The sequence below is a fragment of the Gorilla gorilla genome, chromosome 12 (genome assembly GCF_029281585.2).
Source record: "Gorilla gorilla gorilla isolate KB3781 chromosome 12, NHGRI_mGorGor1-v2.1_pri, whole genome shotgun sequence".
Lineage (NCBI taxonomy): Eukaryota > Metazoa > Chordata > Mammalia > Primates > Hominidae > Gorilla > Gorilla gorilla.
The window spans coordinates 68,926,123-68,940,669 of record NC_073236.2 but is presented as its reverse complement, the minus strand read 5'-3'; the positions used below and the strand labels follow the sequence as shown (position 1 = coordinate 68,940,669).

At 45.4% G+C, this 14,547-nt stretch overlaps 1 protein-coding gene across 1 annotated transcript; it reads left to right on the top strand.

Annotated features, from left to right (window-relative positions):
- The first annotated feature begins 3,826 nt into the window (after window positions 1–3,826).
- On the top strand, window positions 3,827–9,392 carry LOC129531477 (non-histone chromosomal protein HMG-17-like). The gene is made up of 3 exons (XM_055377426.2): window positions 3,827–3,876; window positions 7,965–8,051; window positions 8,946–9,392. Exons 1-3 carry the CDS (start codon window positions 3,827–3,829, stop codon window positions 9,310–9,312), a joined length of 504 nt encoding a protein of 167 aa, XP_055233401.2. The 3' UTR covers window positions 9,313–9,392.
- Window positions 9,393–14,547: the final 5,155 nt, after the last annotated feature.

Here is a 14,547-nt window from a genome sequence, read left to right as displayed (position 1 = left end):
TACACCTGATGGTGACTTAGTGCTGATACCTTGCCATACACCCAATAATACAATGGCCTAATGAACTAAAAGTTTCACTATCCTCTAACAGTGTGAAAGGTTTAGGTCAGCTCTGCTCCTCAAGGTCACTTGGGGACTTAGGTTCCTTCCAAATTATTGTTCTTCCATCCCTTAGGGCCAACTCCCCTACAGCATTGTCATCATTGGCATGGCTGAGGCTCAGTAGCCACCGTATCTGGGTTCCAGGAGAAGGGCATGGAAGAGATCTTAAGGCCTGACCAGAGGTGGCACATAGGATTCAACTCACATGCCATTGGCAGGAATTCACACATGGCTACACACGGATGCAAGAAAGGGTGGGGAATGTAGTCTGACTGGGGAGCCATGTGCCTGGCTACAATTCTGTTCAATGGGGAGAACGCGTTTGGTTGACAACAGGAGTCTCTGTCCTAGTGCCCCTCCTCTGTGCTCCAGTAGTGCCCATAAGCCTCTGCGAGATCATTTATTTCTCTTATTTTGGCTCCTTGAAGGAGGATCACTGGCCACAGCATCTCCAGCACCTACAGAGTGCTGGCTTGGCACACAGTAGACATGCAATAAACATTTGTTGAATGAGTGAGAAGGCAAATGAGTGAATGATGCTTGCAACGAAGTAAAAAAGCTACTTTGACATGGGTAAAATAAGAACCTGCTTATTCAGGTAAAATCTTTCACGTTTTGCCATAGCTGCTTGACCCTATAATATATATTTGTGAATAAATAAATAGATGAATGAAAAAGCTTACCTAAGTTTACATAGAAAGTAGGAAGATCTCTCTGCCATGGAAAATTGAAGGATAAGTGTCCTCTTAGATGCTGGTGATATACTATGGTTGATATACACAGTACTGGCTCAGTTGCATTCATCCTATACTGCTCTATGGGTCTAGTAGGGAGTTTCCTGTTCCAGGCTGCCTGAAGTATGTGAACATCTTTAGGTCCCAGAATGCATTGCTCTCCTTGTGTTTGCTATTCCTGCTTATTGCTCTTCCTTTGTGGGACCAGACCTCTTGGGATGCAACTGATAACATCCTCTCTTTACTGCTTTTTTGTTTCCTGGGTCCTAAATACCTTGTAGTCCAGTACGATGCCAGCCGAATGGAGTCCACCCTTGGAGTAAGGATGGGGACACACAGCTATCTCAAAACACAATGCCTTGAATAAAGGGGATCCCTGTCTAGTTTGCTGATTGATACAGACACTAGGTCTCTGAGTCAACGGTGCAAAAAGCAGGGTAAGGCTAAAGGACCTTTTACCAATTTCCTATTGTTGTTCTGTTTCAAAAAGCAAGACATGTGCTTGCTTCAAATCATGTTTCTGACCTCAGCTCCATGACTATTACAGGTAGTTGGTAAAATTTCTCTGGCAATTGAGTTACTACCTGTCTTGGTTTCTGCTGCTGCTGTCAGTTTTGCCTTTTTCTGTGTGTTATTATGTAGTTTAGAGGGAAATGAGAAGACTCTTGGTCAAATGCCATTTTAAAGAGAAAGTTCCCCTAATACTGGCTTTAAATAACACTTTTTTTTTCATTTAAAATTAAGAAAGCTATTTTTTCACTTAGGAAGATTTAGAAGGCATGCAGTAAGAAGGAACTCTTCATCTTTGCCTGGTGACATAAGGCTGGGTGAGATGATGACTTAAGGCTGGCACATATTGAGTGCTAACAAATGTCACCATTATTGTCACTTCTCTTGCTAGATAAGCTGTTTCCCTCCATGCCTGTGGGTAGCTAAGGAAAGGCCAAGACTGTTCTGTCTACTTGGGGACAATTAAACAACACTCCTCCCGAATCCTGCCTTGGAAGGGGAGGGCAGGGACAGGAAGGAAAGAGGGGGAACCTTAGCAGTGATCAGGACTCACACTCCAGGCAGAGGCTTCCAGCAGGCCAGGGAAGCAGAATCTCAGTTTGGACCCCTGGATTTGGAGCATTTGAATTTTTCTGACTTTGGGTAGGGGGACATTTTTGCTTGTTTTTCCCTTAGGCTTTCAATACTCTAGCCTGTTTTACTTGTGCAAAGGGGCCTATGAATGATATTCCTAAAGCCAGGAAGAGGTAACCATGTTGAGCAGACTGAAAAAAAACCCCAAGGTTTCAGGGTTTTTTTTTTTTTTTAAGCAGTACCTCTTTAACAAGCCATCCCTTCCCTTCAGGAACTCCCACCCCAGGTGCCTCATCACCCCACCCCACCCCTTCCAGAAGGGATTGAGAGAGATAAGGTAGGAGGGGTGTCATTCCTGAGCTGTCCCCTTAGAGGCCTCTGCAGGGAGCCTGCCTTGCAGCAGCAAAGACCTTAGGCCATTCCCCCCAGGAAGACTCAGTGTAGGCTCAGAAGCTCTTCTAGCTATTCTAAGCAGATGCCAAGGGATTTCATTCAGGATTCTGGTGCTTACACAACCATCAGAGGGCTGGAGAGGCAGGAGGAGCTCTGAGTTTGAGAACACACCACTGCCACTGACATTCAACCCCACAAATGTGGGAAAGGGGCCTAGGACACGGTGGTGGAGAAACGCCTGGCCCCATCTCCTTGCTTTCCACAGAAAATAGACAAAAGAACAGGAAGGTGAGCTCTGCCTCACTTTCACCCTCTCAATGTCCTACAACAGTTTCTAATTAAATCATCTTAATTGGCATTCAGAACACTGGGTCCAAATTCTGAAAAATGAAGCTTCTGCAGTGCCAAAAGGCATGAGGTGGAGGCAGCCAATCCACATTATCTTCTCCTATGAGACACAGAGAAATTGCCCTCGCTCCATCTCCAGCCGGTCCACCTTGTCAGTCTTTGCCCGTTAGTTACCCTAGGCCTAGCTGAGAAGAACTCTCCCCTGCTGGGTCTGCCCTCCTGGGCACTCAGCATCCCTTATCACGGTGACCACATTGTGGCTCACACATGCCACCTTTCTCCCATTAGCTCAGGCAAGACAAGAAAGAGCTGCTAAAAAAGCAGCTTTAGTAAAGGAAGACCAAGAATGCATTTTAAACAGGGACCAAAGACTATAGTCAAGCCTATATTGCCCAGAATTCCCATCCAAATCGATTTGGCAATTTCATGTTGTTCATATTCACATAAATTCACATTATTATGATGATATATTATTTTTGACACAGCATTATAATTTTATCCCACTGTATCCTGGGCATTAGACTTTCCTCCCATTGTGCAGATGAGAAAATTGATAGAGTTAAATGACTGGGCAAGGTCACACTGCCGGTCAGTAGCAGAGCCAAGTCTAGAACTCAACTTTGTCACATTCACTGCACGTTTATCACATTCACATTCACTGCAGCTCTCTTTCCTCCAAGTCTGAGTGGCCTCCAACCCAAGAACATTCAGCACAGCCTCACACTTCCAGCCACTTGGGTCCTGGCACACAGGTCCTGCCTGCTTGCTATGTGGATTATTTCACTTCCCTTGGGAGCCTTCTCTTCCTCCACCCCCACCAAACATGAGCTGGGGTTAGTGTATTGGCTACACCACCAGCAGGGTTAAAAGAGGATCAAAAGTGCCTCTCAGAGAGAGGACAGAGAACAGAGAAAAGGAACAGGCACAGAGACTCTGCCCTTGGGCTTTGTCCCCAGGAAACTGGCCAAAGACCTTCCCTTCCCAGAGCCCCTTAGCTCAGGAGCTTCTCATTGGTGCTGCTGTGCTTCAGAGCCCTGACAAGACATAAAGAGAGACCTACAGCCTCGTGAAGAGGCCCTGAGAAGCTTAGAGCCATGTGAGCTGCAGTGGCCTTGCAGAAGAGCTGAGAAAATGAAGCAGAGAGTGGGGGCTACAGGCAGAGGGCCATGGCTATCAAGGGGGACCTTCTGCAGCAGGGCGTTTGTATGACCTTCAGGCAAGTCATCTGTATTCATCCATTTTCACACTGCTGATAAAGACATAACTGAGACTGGGAAGAAAAAGAGGTTTAATTGTATTTACAGTTCCACATGGCTGGGGAGGCCTCAGAATCATGGTGGGAGACCAAAGGCACTTCTTACATGGCAGTGGCAAGAGAAATGAGGAAATGCAAAAGCAGAAACCCCTGATAAAACCATCAGGTCTCGTGAGACTTATTCACTACTACATGAACAGTATGGGGAAACCACCCCAAAATTCAAATGATCTCCCACTGGGTCCCCCCCACAACACGTGGGAATTATGGGAGTACAATTCAAGATGAGATTTGGGTGGGGACACAGAGCCAAACCATATCATTCCATCCCTGGCCCCTCCAAATCTCATGTTCTCACATTTCAAAACCAATCATGCCTTCCCAACAGTCCCCCAAAGTCTTAACTCATTTCAGCATTAACCCAAAAGTCCACAGTTCAAAGTCTCATTTGAGACAAGTCAAGTCCCTTCTGCCTATGAGCCTGCAAAATCAAAAGCAAGCTAGTTACTTCCTAGATACAATGGGGGTACAGATATTGGGTAAATGCAGCCATTCCAAATGGGAGAAATTGGCCAAAACAAAGGGGTTACAGGGCCCATGCAAGTCCAAAATCCAGCAGGGCAGTCAAATTTTAAAGCTCCAAAATTATCTCCTTTGACTCCAGGTCTCACATCTAGGTCATGCTGATGCAAGAGGTGGGTTCCCATAATCTTGGGCAGCTCCACCCCTGTGGCTTTGCAGGGTACAGCCTCCCTCCTGGCTGCTTTCACAGTCTGGCATTGAATGTCTGCAGCTTTTCCAGGCACACAGTGCAAGGTGTAGGTGGATCTACCATTCTGGGGTCTGGAGGATGGTGGCCCTCTTCTCACAGCTCCACTAGGTGGTACTCCAGTAGGGACTGCGTGGGAGCTCCAACCCCACATTTCCCTTCTGCACTGCCCTAGCAGTGGTTCTCCATGAGTTCCCCGCCTCTGCAGCAAACTTCTGCCTGGGCATCCAGGCATCCATACATCTTCTGAAATCTAGGCGGAGGTTCCCAAACCTCAATTCTTGACTTCTGTGCCCCTGCAGGCTCAACACCACGTGGAAACTGCCAAGGCTTGGGGCTTGCACCCTCTGAAGCCACTGCAAAGCTCTATGTTGGCCTCTTTCAGCCATGGCTGGAGCAGCTGAGACGCAGGGCACCAAGTCCCTAGGCTGCACACAGTACAGGTACTCAGGGCCCTGCCCAAAAAACCATTTTTTCCTGCTAGATCTCTGGGTCTGTAATGGGAGAGGCTGCCACAAAGGTCTCTGACATGCCCTGGTGACACTTTCCCCATTGTCTTGGGGATTAACATTTGGCTCCTCGTTACTCATGAAAATATCTGCAGCCAGCTCAAATTTCTCCTCAGGAAATGGAATTTTCTCTTCTATTGCATTGTCAGGCTGCAAATTTTCCAAACTTTTATGCTCTGCTTCCCTTTCAAAACTGAATGCCTTTAGCAGCATCCAAGTCACCACTTGAATGCTTTGCTGCTTAGAAATGTCTTCCACCAGATACCCTAAATCATCTCTCTCAAGTTCCAAGTTCCACAAATTTCTAGGGCAGGGGCAAAATACCACTAGTCTCTTTGCTAAAACATAAAAAGAGTCACCTTTGCTCCAGTTCCCAAGAAGTTCCTCATCTCCATCTGAGACCATCTCAGCCTGGCATTCATTGTCTATATCATTATCAGTATTTTTGTCAAAGCCATTCAAGAAGTCTCTAGGAAGTTGGAAACTTTCCCACATTTTCCTGTCTTCTTCTGAGCCCTCAAAGCTGTTCCAATCTCTGCCTGTTAGCTAGTTACAAAGTCGCTTCCACATTTTCAGGTATTTTTTCAGCAACACCTCACTCCTGGTACCAATTTACTATATTAGTCTCTTTTCATGCTGCTGATAAAGACGCACCCAGGACTGGGAAGTAAAAGAGGTTTCATTGAACTTACAGTTCCACATGGCTGGGGAGGCCTCAGAATCATGGTGGGAGATGAAAGGCACTTCTTACATGGCAGCAGCAAGAGAAAATGAAGAGATGCAAAAGTGGAAACCTCTGATAAAACCATCAGATCTCATGAGACTTATTCACCACCAAGAGAACAGTATGATTCAAATGATCTCCCACCGGGTTCCTCCCACAACAGGTGGGAATTATGGGAATACAATTCAAGATGAGATTTGGGTGGAGACACAGAGACAAACCACATCATCATCCAAACTCTCTGGGCTTTATCTCCCCATTTGTAAAGTGAGGGTTCTAATAGAACCTTCCTCAAAAGTGAAGTGAGGAGTGAAGTAGGCCATCAGCAAAACAATCACGACTAACGCTTGCACAGTGGGATCCGTGTCCCATGCACTATCCTAAATTCGTCCTATGCATCGACTTTCCTAATTCTCACAGCACCCCCATGAAGGAGGTACTGTAGTTACTTCCATTTCACAGAAGAGGAAACTGAAACATGAAAGTCAATGAACCAGCTTTCCCAGCCAGAAACGGATGAAAATGGGATTGGACCCAGACTGTTTGGCCTCAGGGCCTGGGTCTATAACCACCAAGCTCTCCTGCCTCCCATAACCCCCACCATGTTGTTAGTTAATGGTAGTATGATTTATGAACCAAATAGAAAGTCCAGAAATGTGGTTATCATACAGACAAATCGTAAGTGACCCAGGCTAAGGGGTGGTCAGAGCACCAATGCAGAAGCTACAATCAGAGCTGGTTGAGGAGACACTAAGGGGCTTGGCTCAGTTCCAGTGACCCCATGGCAGAAGTGTGATGAAAGGCTCATTGGGGTCATCTTGAAGAGGGCCTGGGATCCCAGTCCTGGCACCTGTATGGTGGAGAGTGGAAAATGCTTGTCATGTCTAAGAAGTCAAAGATTGCAACAAAAGCAGGGCTTTGGGGAGATTCAAGAGGCAGTGAGATGCGGCTGCTTTGGGGAGTGAGGCAGGGTTGCACTATGGACAGCCTGCTGCTTGGGGGCCCTGTCCTGCAGGAAGAAGCCAGATGGCATGGACCCTCTGGCTATCCTAAAGCACATGGACCCTCGTGCCTCCCAAGAGGAGCCAAGGCATCCTTACTCTTCCGTGATTCTCACTGGGGCCTGGGACTCTCACTGGGGATGGGGGGGTCCTTGGAGTTGGTTGCCTAAGCTGCAGCAGGAATTGCTGGCTGGCAAGGTGGAAAAATTTATAACTGGCTCTTATAAGTGAGAACAATACACAAAAGAGAGGGTCCTTCTGAGGGGCATGGTGGAGGCACACAGGAAGGGTTGGTCCCAGGCCCAAATTCATGTGTCAGGGCAGTGAATGCTGTGGGTATCTAGTGCATGAAAAGGGCTGGGCATTTGTTGGTAGACACTCAAAATTACTGACTAAGCAAGTGTAGATTTTCCTCTAAACCAGTGACATCCCTCATCCTCAAAATGCTGTTACATCTTCCTCCAGAATGTGAGAAACTTCTCCCTGCCCCTGGAAAACCAGGTCTGAGAGTCATTTCGTAACAACTGTAATGTCTATAGCTTCTCCTACTTATGCTAGAGTCAGGCTGTCCCCTAAATCACAATGAGTGGGACCCCAGACTCCACGGTGAGCCTCATGCCCGGAAAGACTAAAAATCTCTGGGAGAGAAGGCTGTGGGCACCTGAGTGTCAACATCATACCCTGTGTGGTGGCAGTTGTCTGTCACAGCCTGCTAGTGCCACCAAAGCAACCCAAGGTTGCCACAGAGAGTGGCAGCTGTACAGAGTTCCCACAGTGGAGGCAGGCGGGCAGGCCCTCCAGTGAGACAAGCCGGCCACTTCCCCCAGGTCACCCGACAACTGCACTCTGTCTCCCCAGACGGTTCCAGTCAGTCTATGGAGAACTTCATTCCTCTGCCTCTCTCTTGAGGAAACTGCAGCTTTCAGAACCTCCCCTGAAGGAGAGAAGGGGGCAGCGGGGACATGAGAATTGACCCTGAGGAGTTGGCAGGAGGGAGTCCTTGCTGTTTACCCGCCCCAGTCCATCCACTTCTTTGTTACCTTTAGACGGCAGGGCAAGGTTGGCTGGATTGATTATGACAGCTCCTTGCTGCTCCACACCATCACCTCTCCACAGGACTCCTTCCTGGGGTTGTGAGAAGGGGCTGAATGTGCTAACTACCTCTGCTCCCTACTAGAATGCTAGCCTCATGAGGGCTGGGATTTTTGTCTGTTTGGTTCACTGTTGAACCCCTAAAATCTAGAAGAGTGCTTGGTACATAGTAGAGGTGCAATGAACATTCCTTGAAGGAATAATTATTGACATAAAGTAAAATTCCTGAAGTAGATTTCATAGTTAATTGATCTTGGTGGCTGGGCTTGTAATCCCAGCACTTTGGGAGGCTGAGGTGGAAACCTCACTTGAGGTCAGGTGTTCGAGACCAGCCTGGCCAACATGGAGAAACCTTGTCTGTACTAAAAATGCAAAAATTAGCCAGGCGTGGTACATGCCTGTAATCCCAGCTATTTAGGAGGCTGAGGCAGGAGAATCGCTTGAACCCAGGAGGCAGAGATTGCAGTGAGCCGAGATCATACCACTGCACTCCAGCCTGGGTGACAGAGAAAGACTCCATCTCAAAAACAAACAAACAAACAAAACAACAACAACAAAACAATAGTTATCGGATCTTGGGCCAGGCACAGGGACTCATGCCTATAATCCCAGCATTTTGGGAGGCCAAGGCAAGAGAATTGCTTGAGCCCAGGAGTTTGAGACCAGCCTAGGCAACATGGTGAGACCTCATCTCTACAAAAAATAAATAAAATTAGCCAGGTGTGGTGGCATGTGCCTGTGGTCCTAGCAACTTGGGAGGCTGAGGTGGGAGGATCACCTAGACTGAGAGGTCAAGGCTGCAGTGAGTCAAGATCTCACCACTGCACTCCAACCTGGTTGACAGAGCAAGACCCAGTCTCAAAAAACAGTGGGGGTTGGTCGGGTGGAATTAGTTATGAATCTTTAGACATTAAACAAAGTAACTGAAATGGAAGAAGAAGAGGCGAGAATGACCCCCCGACTGATCAAAGCCTGTGCGCCGCTGCATCCCGGGCCCAGCATTTAAGTCCCACTGCTGTCACCGCCACCACCTTGCCCAAGAGGAAGACCGAAGGGGATGCTAAAGGAGATAAAGCCGAGGTGGACACACCACAGAGAAGATCCACAAGGTTGTCTGCTAAACCTGCTCCTCCAAAGCCAGAGCCCAAGCCTAAAAAGGCCCCTGCAAAGAAGGGAGAGAAGGTACCCAAAGGGAAAAAGGGAAAAGCTGATGCTGGCAAGGAGGGGAATTACCCTGCAGAAAAAGGAGATGCCATAACAGACCAGGCCAGGGAAGCTGAAGGTGACGGAGAGGCCAAGTGAAGTGTGTGCATTTTTGATAACTGTGTACTTCTGGTGACTGTACAGTTTGAAATACTATTTTTTATCAAGTTTTATAAAAATGCAGAGTTTTGTTTTACTTTGTTTTTTAAAGCTATTATGTTGTTAGCACACAGAACACTTCATTGTTGTTTCTGGGGGAAGGGGCATATGTCACTAATAGAATGTCTCCAAAGCTGGAGTGATGTGAGGAAAACACCTTTCCCTTCTAGTTTTGGGAGACTTCCTCTTGGCTCCCGGGAGGAGGGATTCCCTGACTTTGATACACATGAGTACCTTGGCACTAAAGCTTTGTGTTTGGAAAAAGCACTTCATTTTTATGTCCTCTTCTCCCTTTCTATCTTTCAGCATAGACTTAACTCTCTTAAGCCCAGACATCTGTTGGGACCTCATCCCCAGTCATTGGTTACCAGTGTGTCAGGCAATCTGGACTTTCCAGTGGTGCCACTGAGATGGCACCTGTCTAAAGAGCAGTGGTTCCGTTCCTAGATTGTGGATCTTCAGATACATTCTGCCATGTTCATTTCACTTCCTGAAAGTCAGGGTCAGCTTGTGAAAAGTTGTTAAACAACATGCTAAATGTGAAATGTCAACCCTCACTCTAAACTTCCCCTGTTCAGAGCATCAGATGAAGACTTCATTGGGTTTTATAGTGGCTTTCTGATTTTTGGTAGTCCACTGAAGAAGGGAGTTTGAAAGTTGTTGTACACTGTTAACAATTGTCTTCCATGTCCTGCCTGAAATACCATGATTGTTTATGGAAAGTATCTTTAATAAAGCTGGATACAGTTCAGCTTGGAAAAAAATGTAACTGAAATATATATATATAATATGTATATAATATATATGTGTATAAATAAAGGCTCTTAGAAATAAGAGGAAAACGTGACAAAATGATAAACATCATGAGAGAGTTTTAAAAAATCCTCTCAGAGAAACTGATTGATTGAGTAGACAAAACATAAATGAGAACGTAAAATGTTTGCATAATGAAAATTATAAGCTTAATCTAATAAATACACCTATAGAACATTTATAAAGAGTGAGCATATACTAGGCCACAAAGAGAATCTCAGGAAATTCCAAAAAAGTAGGCCATGTTATTTTTATTATTATTATTATATTTTATTATACTTTAAGTTCTAGGGTACATGTGCACCACATGCAGGTTTGTTACATAGCTATACATGTGCCATGTTGGTTTGCTGCACCCATCAACTTGTCATTTACATTAGGTATTTCTCCTAATGCTATCCCTCCCCCAGCTCCCCACCCCCCAACAGGCCCTGGTGTGTGATGTTCCTGCCCTGTGTCCATGTGTTCTCATTGTTCAACTCCCACCTATGAGTGAGAACATGCGGTGTTTGGTATTCTGTCCTTGTGTTAGTTTGCTTAGAATGATGGTTTCCAGCTTCATCCATGTCCCTGCAAAGGACATAAACTTATCCTTTTTATGGCTGTATAGTATTCCATGGTATATATGTGCCACATTTTCTTTTTTTTTTTTCAAAAGCGTTCTCACTCTGTCGCCCAGGCTGGAGTGCAGTGGCGCGATCTCGGCTCATTGCCAGCTCTGCCTCCCGGATTCACGCCATTCTCCTGCCTCAGCCTCCTGAGTAGCTGGGACTACAGGCGCCCGCCACCACGCCTGGCTAAATTTTTTGTATTTTTTTTAGTAGAGACGGAGTTTAACCGTGTTAGCCAGGATGATCTCGATCTCCTGACCTCGTGATCCACCCGCCTCAGCCTCCCAAAGTGCTGGGATTGAGGCGTGAGCCACTGCGCCTGGCCGTGCCACATTTTCTTAATAAAGTCTATCATTGATGGACATTTGGGTTGGTTCCAAGTCTTTGCTATTGTGAGTAGTGAAAGTAGGCCATGTTACTTAATACTGCTTCCTGATGACACAAAGCTAGGAAAACCCTAAAATGAATAATAGAAAAACATACAAAGAAAAATATATATACATACAAACATTTGTATGTATAATTGACCCATGAGCAACCTAAGTGTGAATAGCATGGTCCACTTATATGTGGATTTTTTTCAATAAATATTTTGAAAAAATTTTTGGAGATTTGCCACAATATAAAAAAAATTGAAGATGAACCAGGTAGCCTAGAATGTTTTTTTCTGAGATGGAATCTTGCTCTGTTGCCCGGGCTGGAGTGCAGTGGCGTGATCTTGGCTCACCGCAGCCTCTGTCACTCCAGGTTCAAGCAATTCTCATGCCTCAGCCTCCCAAGTAGCTGGGATTACAGGCACGCACCACCACCCCTGGCTAATTTTTTTATTTTTATTTTTAGTAGAGATGGGGTTTTGCCATGTTGGTCAGGCTGGTTTCAAACTCCTGACCTCAAGTGATCTGCCCACCTCAGCCTCCCAAAGTACCAGGATGACAGGAGTAAGCCACCATGCCCGGCCGCCTAGAAATATTTTTTATTTTATTTTATTTCTTGAGACAAAGTCTCACTCTGTCGCCCAGGCTGAAGTGCAGTGGCATGATCTCAGCTCACTGCAATTTCCACCTCTCAGGTTCAAGCGATTTTCCTGCCTTAGCCTCCCAAGTAGCTGGGACTACAGGCGCCTGCCACCAACCCTGGCTAATTTTTGTATTTTTAGTAGAGATGGGGTTTCACTGTGTTGGCCAGGCTGGTCTCAAACTCCTGACCTCAGGTGGCCCGACCGCCTTGGCATCCCAAAGTGCTGGGATTACAGGCATGAGCCACCATACCCGGCCGAAATAACTTTTAAAAAATAAGAAAAAGGTCTGTCATAAATGCATAAAATATATGTAGATGCTAAATCAATTTTATCATTCGCTAACATAAAATATATACAAATCTATTATAAGAAATCAACATTTATCAAAACATACGCACACAAACACAGACCATACACGGTGTCATTTGCAGTTAAGAGAAATGTAAACAAACTTAAAGATGCAATATTAAAAGAAAACTGCACAAATTAGCTGTGGTACATACTGTACTATTGTAATAATTTTGCAGTCACCTCCTGTTGCTACCACGGTGAGCTCAAGTGTTTAAGTATCCACTTAAGACACTACGTGATGCTAATCATCTCCCATAAGCAGTTCCTCACTCCAGTAAATTGCATATGGCAGTAAAAACTGATTTAGTTCTCATGTATTTTTCATTTTCAGTGCAATATCATAAACCTTGAATAACATCATGGGTTCCATATGAGATGGCACTAGTGAGTCTGGAAGCACTCCCAAAAAGCAGAGAAAAGTCCTGACATTACCAAAAAAAGTTGAATTGCTTGATATGTGCCATTTATAAAGGTCTGCAGCTATGGTTGTCCGCCATCCCAAGACAACTGAGTCTTGCAAAGGACAATTGTAAAATAAAGAAAAGGATATTTGTGAAACCATCACTGTAGCTACACCAGCAGGCACAAAAACCTTGCACTTTTTGCAAAATATCTTTTTAATCTCTTATTGAAAAATGCAGTTTTTATGTGGGTGCAGGATTGCTATAAGAAAGGCATACCTACAGACTTGAACACCATTTGAGAAAAAGCAAAATCCATTAATGACAACTCAAAGCAAAAGGAAGGTAAAGAATCTAAAGCAGGAGAATGTATTGCCAGCAAACGATGGTTTGATAGTTTCAGAAAGAGGTGTGGCTTTTAAAATGTCCATATGACAGGAGAAGCAGCTTCTGTCAATCAAGAGGCGGTAGACAAGTTTCCGGAAAATCATTCAAGAGAAAGGATATCTTCCTAAACAGGTTTTTTTTGTTGTTTTTGTTTTGTTTCGTTTTCTGGGTTTTTAAATTTTTTTTATTTTTTTTGAGACAGGGTGTCACTCTGTCACCCAGGCTGGAGTGCAGTGGCGTAATCTTGGCTCACTGCAGTCTCCACCTCCCAGATTCAAGTGATTCTCGTGCCTCAGCCTCCCAAGTAGCTGGGATTACAGGCACAGCCACCACACCCTGCTAATTTTTGTATTTTTTGTAGAGATGGGATTTCGCCATTTTGCCCAGGCTGGTCTCGAACCCTTGAGCTCAAGCAATCCACCTGCCTCGGCCTCCCAAAGTACTGGGATTACAGGCATCAGCCACTGTGCCCAGCCTGAACAGGCTTTTAATGTAAATGAAAGTGCCCTATTCTGAGGGGGGAAAATGCCACAAAGGACATTTGTTAGTAAAGAAGAAAAGCAAACACCAGAATTTAAAGCAAAAAGGGATAGACTAACTCTACTGTTTTGTGCAAATACAGTAGGGTTTATATGATCAGGACTGCCCTTATCTATAAAGCTGGTAACCCCTGATCCTTGAAGGGGAAAGGTAAACACCAGCTGCCAGTCTTTTGGTTGTACAACAAGATACGCATCCATCGATGCTTTATCCCATAGTCAGGAAGTACCTTGCCAATAAGGACTGCCTTTTAAAGTTCTTTTGAGGCCAGGCATGGTGGCTCTTGCCTATCATCCCACACTTTGGGATGCTGAGTAGGAGGAGGGCTTGAAGCCAGAGGTTTGAGACCATCCTGGGAAACAAAGGATGAAACCCCCATCTCTACAAAAATTTAAAAATTAGCTGGGTGCAGTGGCATGAACCTGTAGTCCCAGTTATTCGGGAGGCTGAGGTGGGAGGATCACTTGAGCCCAGGAGTTCAAGGCTGCAGTGAGCTATAATCACGCCACTGCACTGCAGCCTGGGCAACAGAGTGAGACCTTGCCTCTAAAAAATAATTAATTAAAAAATATTTTTTAAAGTCGCTTATGATTTTCTGCTCTACAACATGTGTAAGACAGCCTTGTTAACTGTGGAATAAGCGACCTTATCACATCTCCTGAATAGAAACTAGGAGCACATCTGATCTGATGCACTTTAATATTGCCTTCATTTTTTGAAAAGATTAATTCAACACTTCTGTGCTGGGACTAAGAAAAGTCAGTCAAAATGTGCCCTTCACTCTTCTTTCCACTGTACTCCAGCCTGGAAGACAGAGCAAGACCCTGTCTCTAAAAAAAAATTTTTTGTATTTTTTTAAAAAGAAAAAAATAGGCTGGGCGTTGTGGCTCATGCCTGTAATCCCAGCACTTTGGCAGGCTGAGGCAGGCAGATCACCTGAGATCAGGAGTTTGAGAACAGCCTGGCCAACATGGTGAAACCTCGCCTCTACTAAAAACACAACAATTAGCCAGGCATAGTGGCACGTCCCTGTAGTCCCAGCTACTCAGGAGGC

Coding starts and splice junctions, on each gene's coding strand:
- LOC129531477 (XM_055377426.2), top strand. CDS start 3,827: ATGGCTATCAAGGGGGACCTTCTGCAGCAGGGCGTTTGTATGACCTTC. Junction 3,877..7,964: donor GGCGTTTGTATGACCTTCAG/GCAAGTCATCTG, acceptor TGTTACCTTTAG/ACGGCAGGGCAAGGTTGGCT. Junction 8,052..8,945: donor CAGGACTCCTTCCTGGGGTT/GTGAGAAGGGGC, acceptor CTGAAATGGAAG/AAGAAGAGGCGAGAATGACC.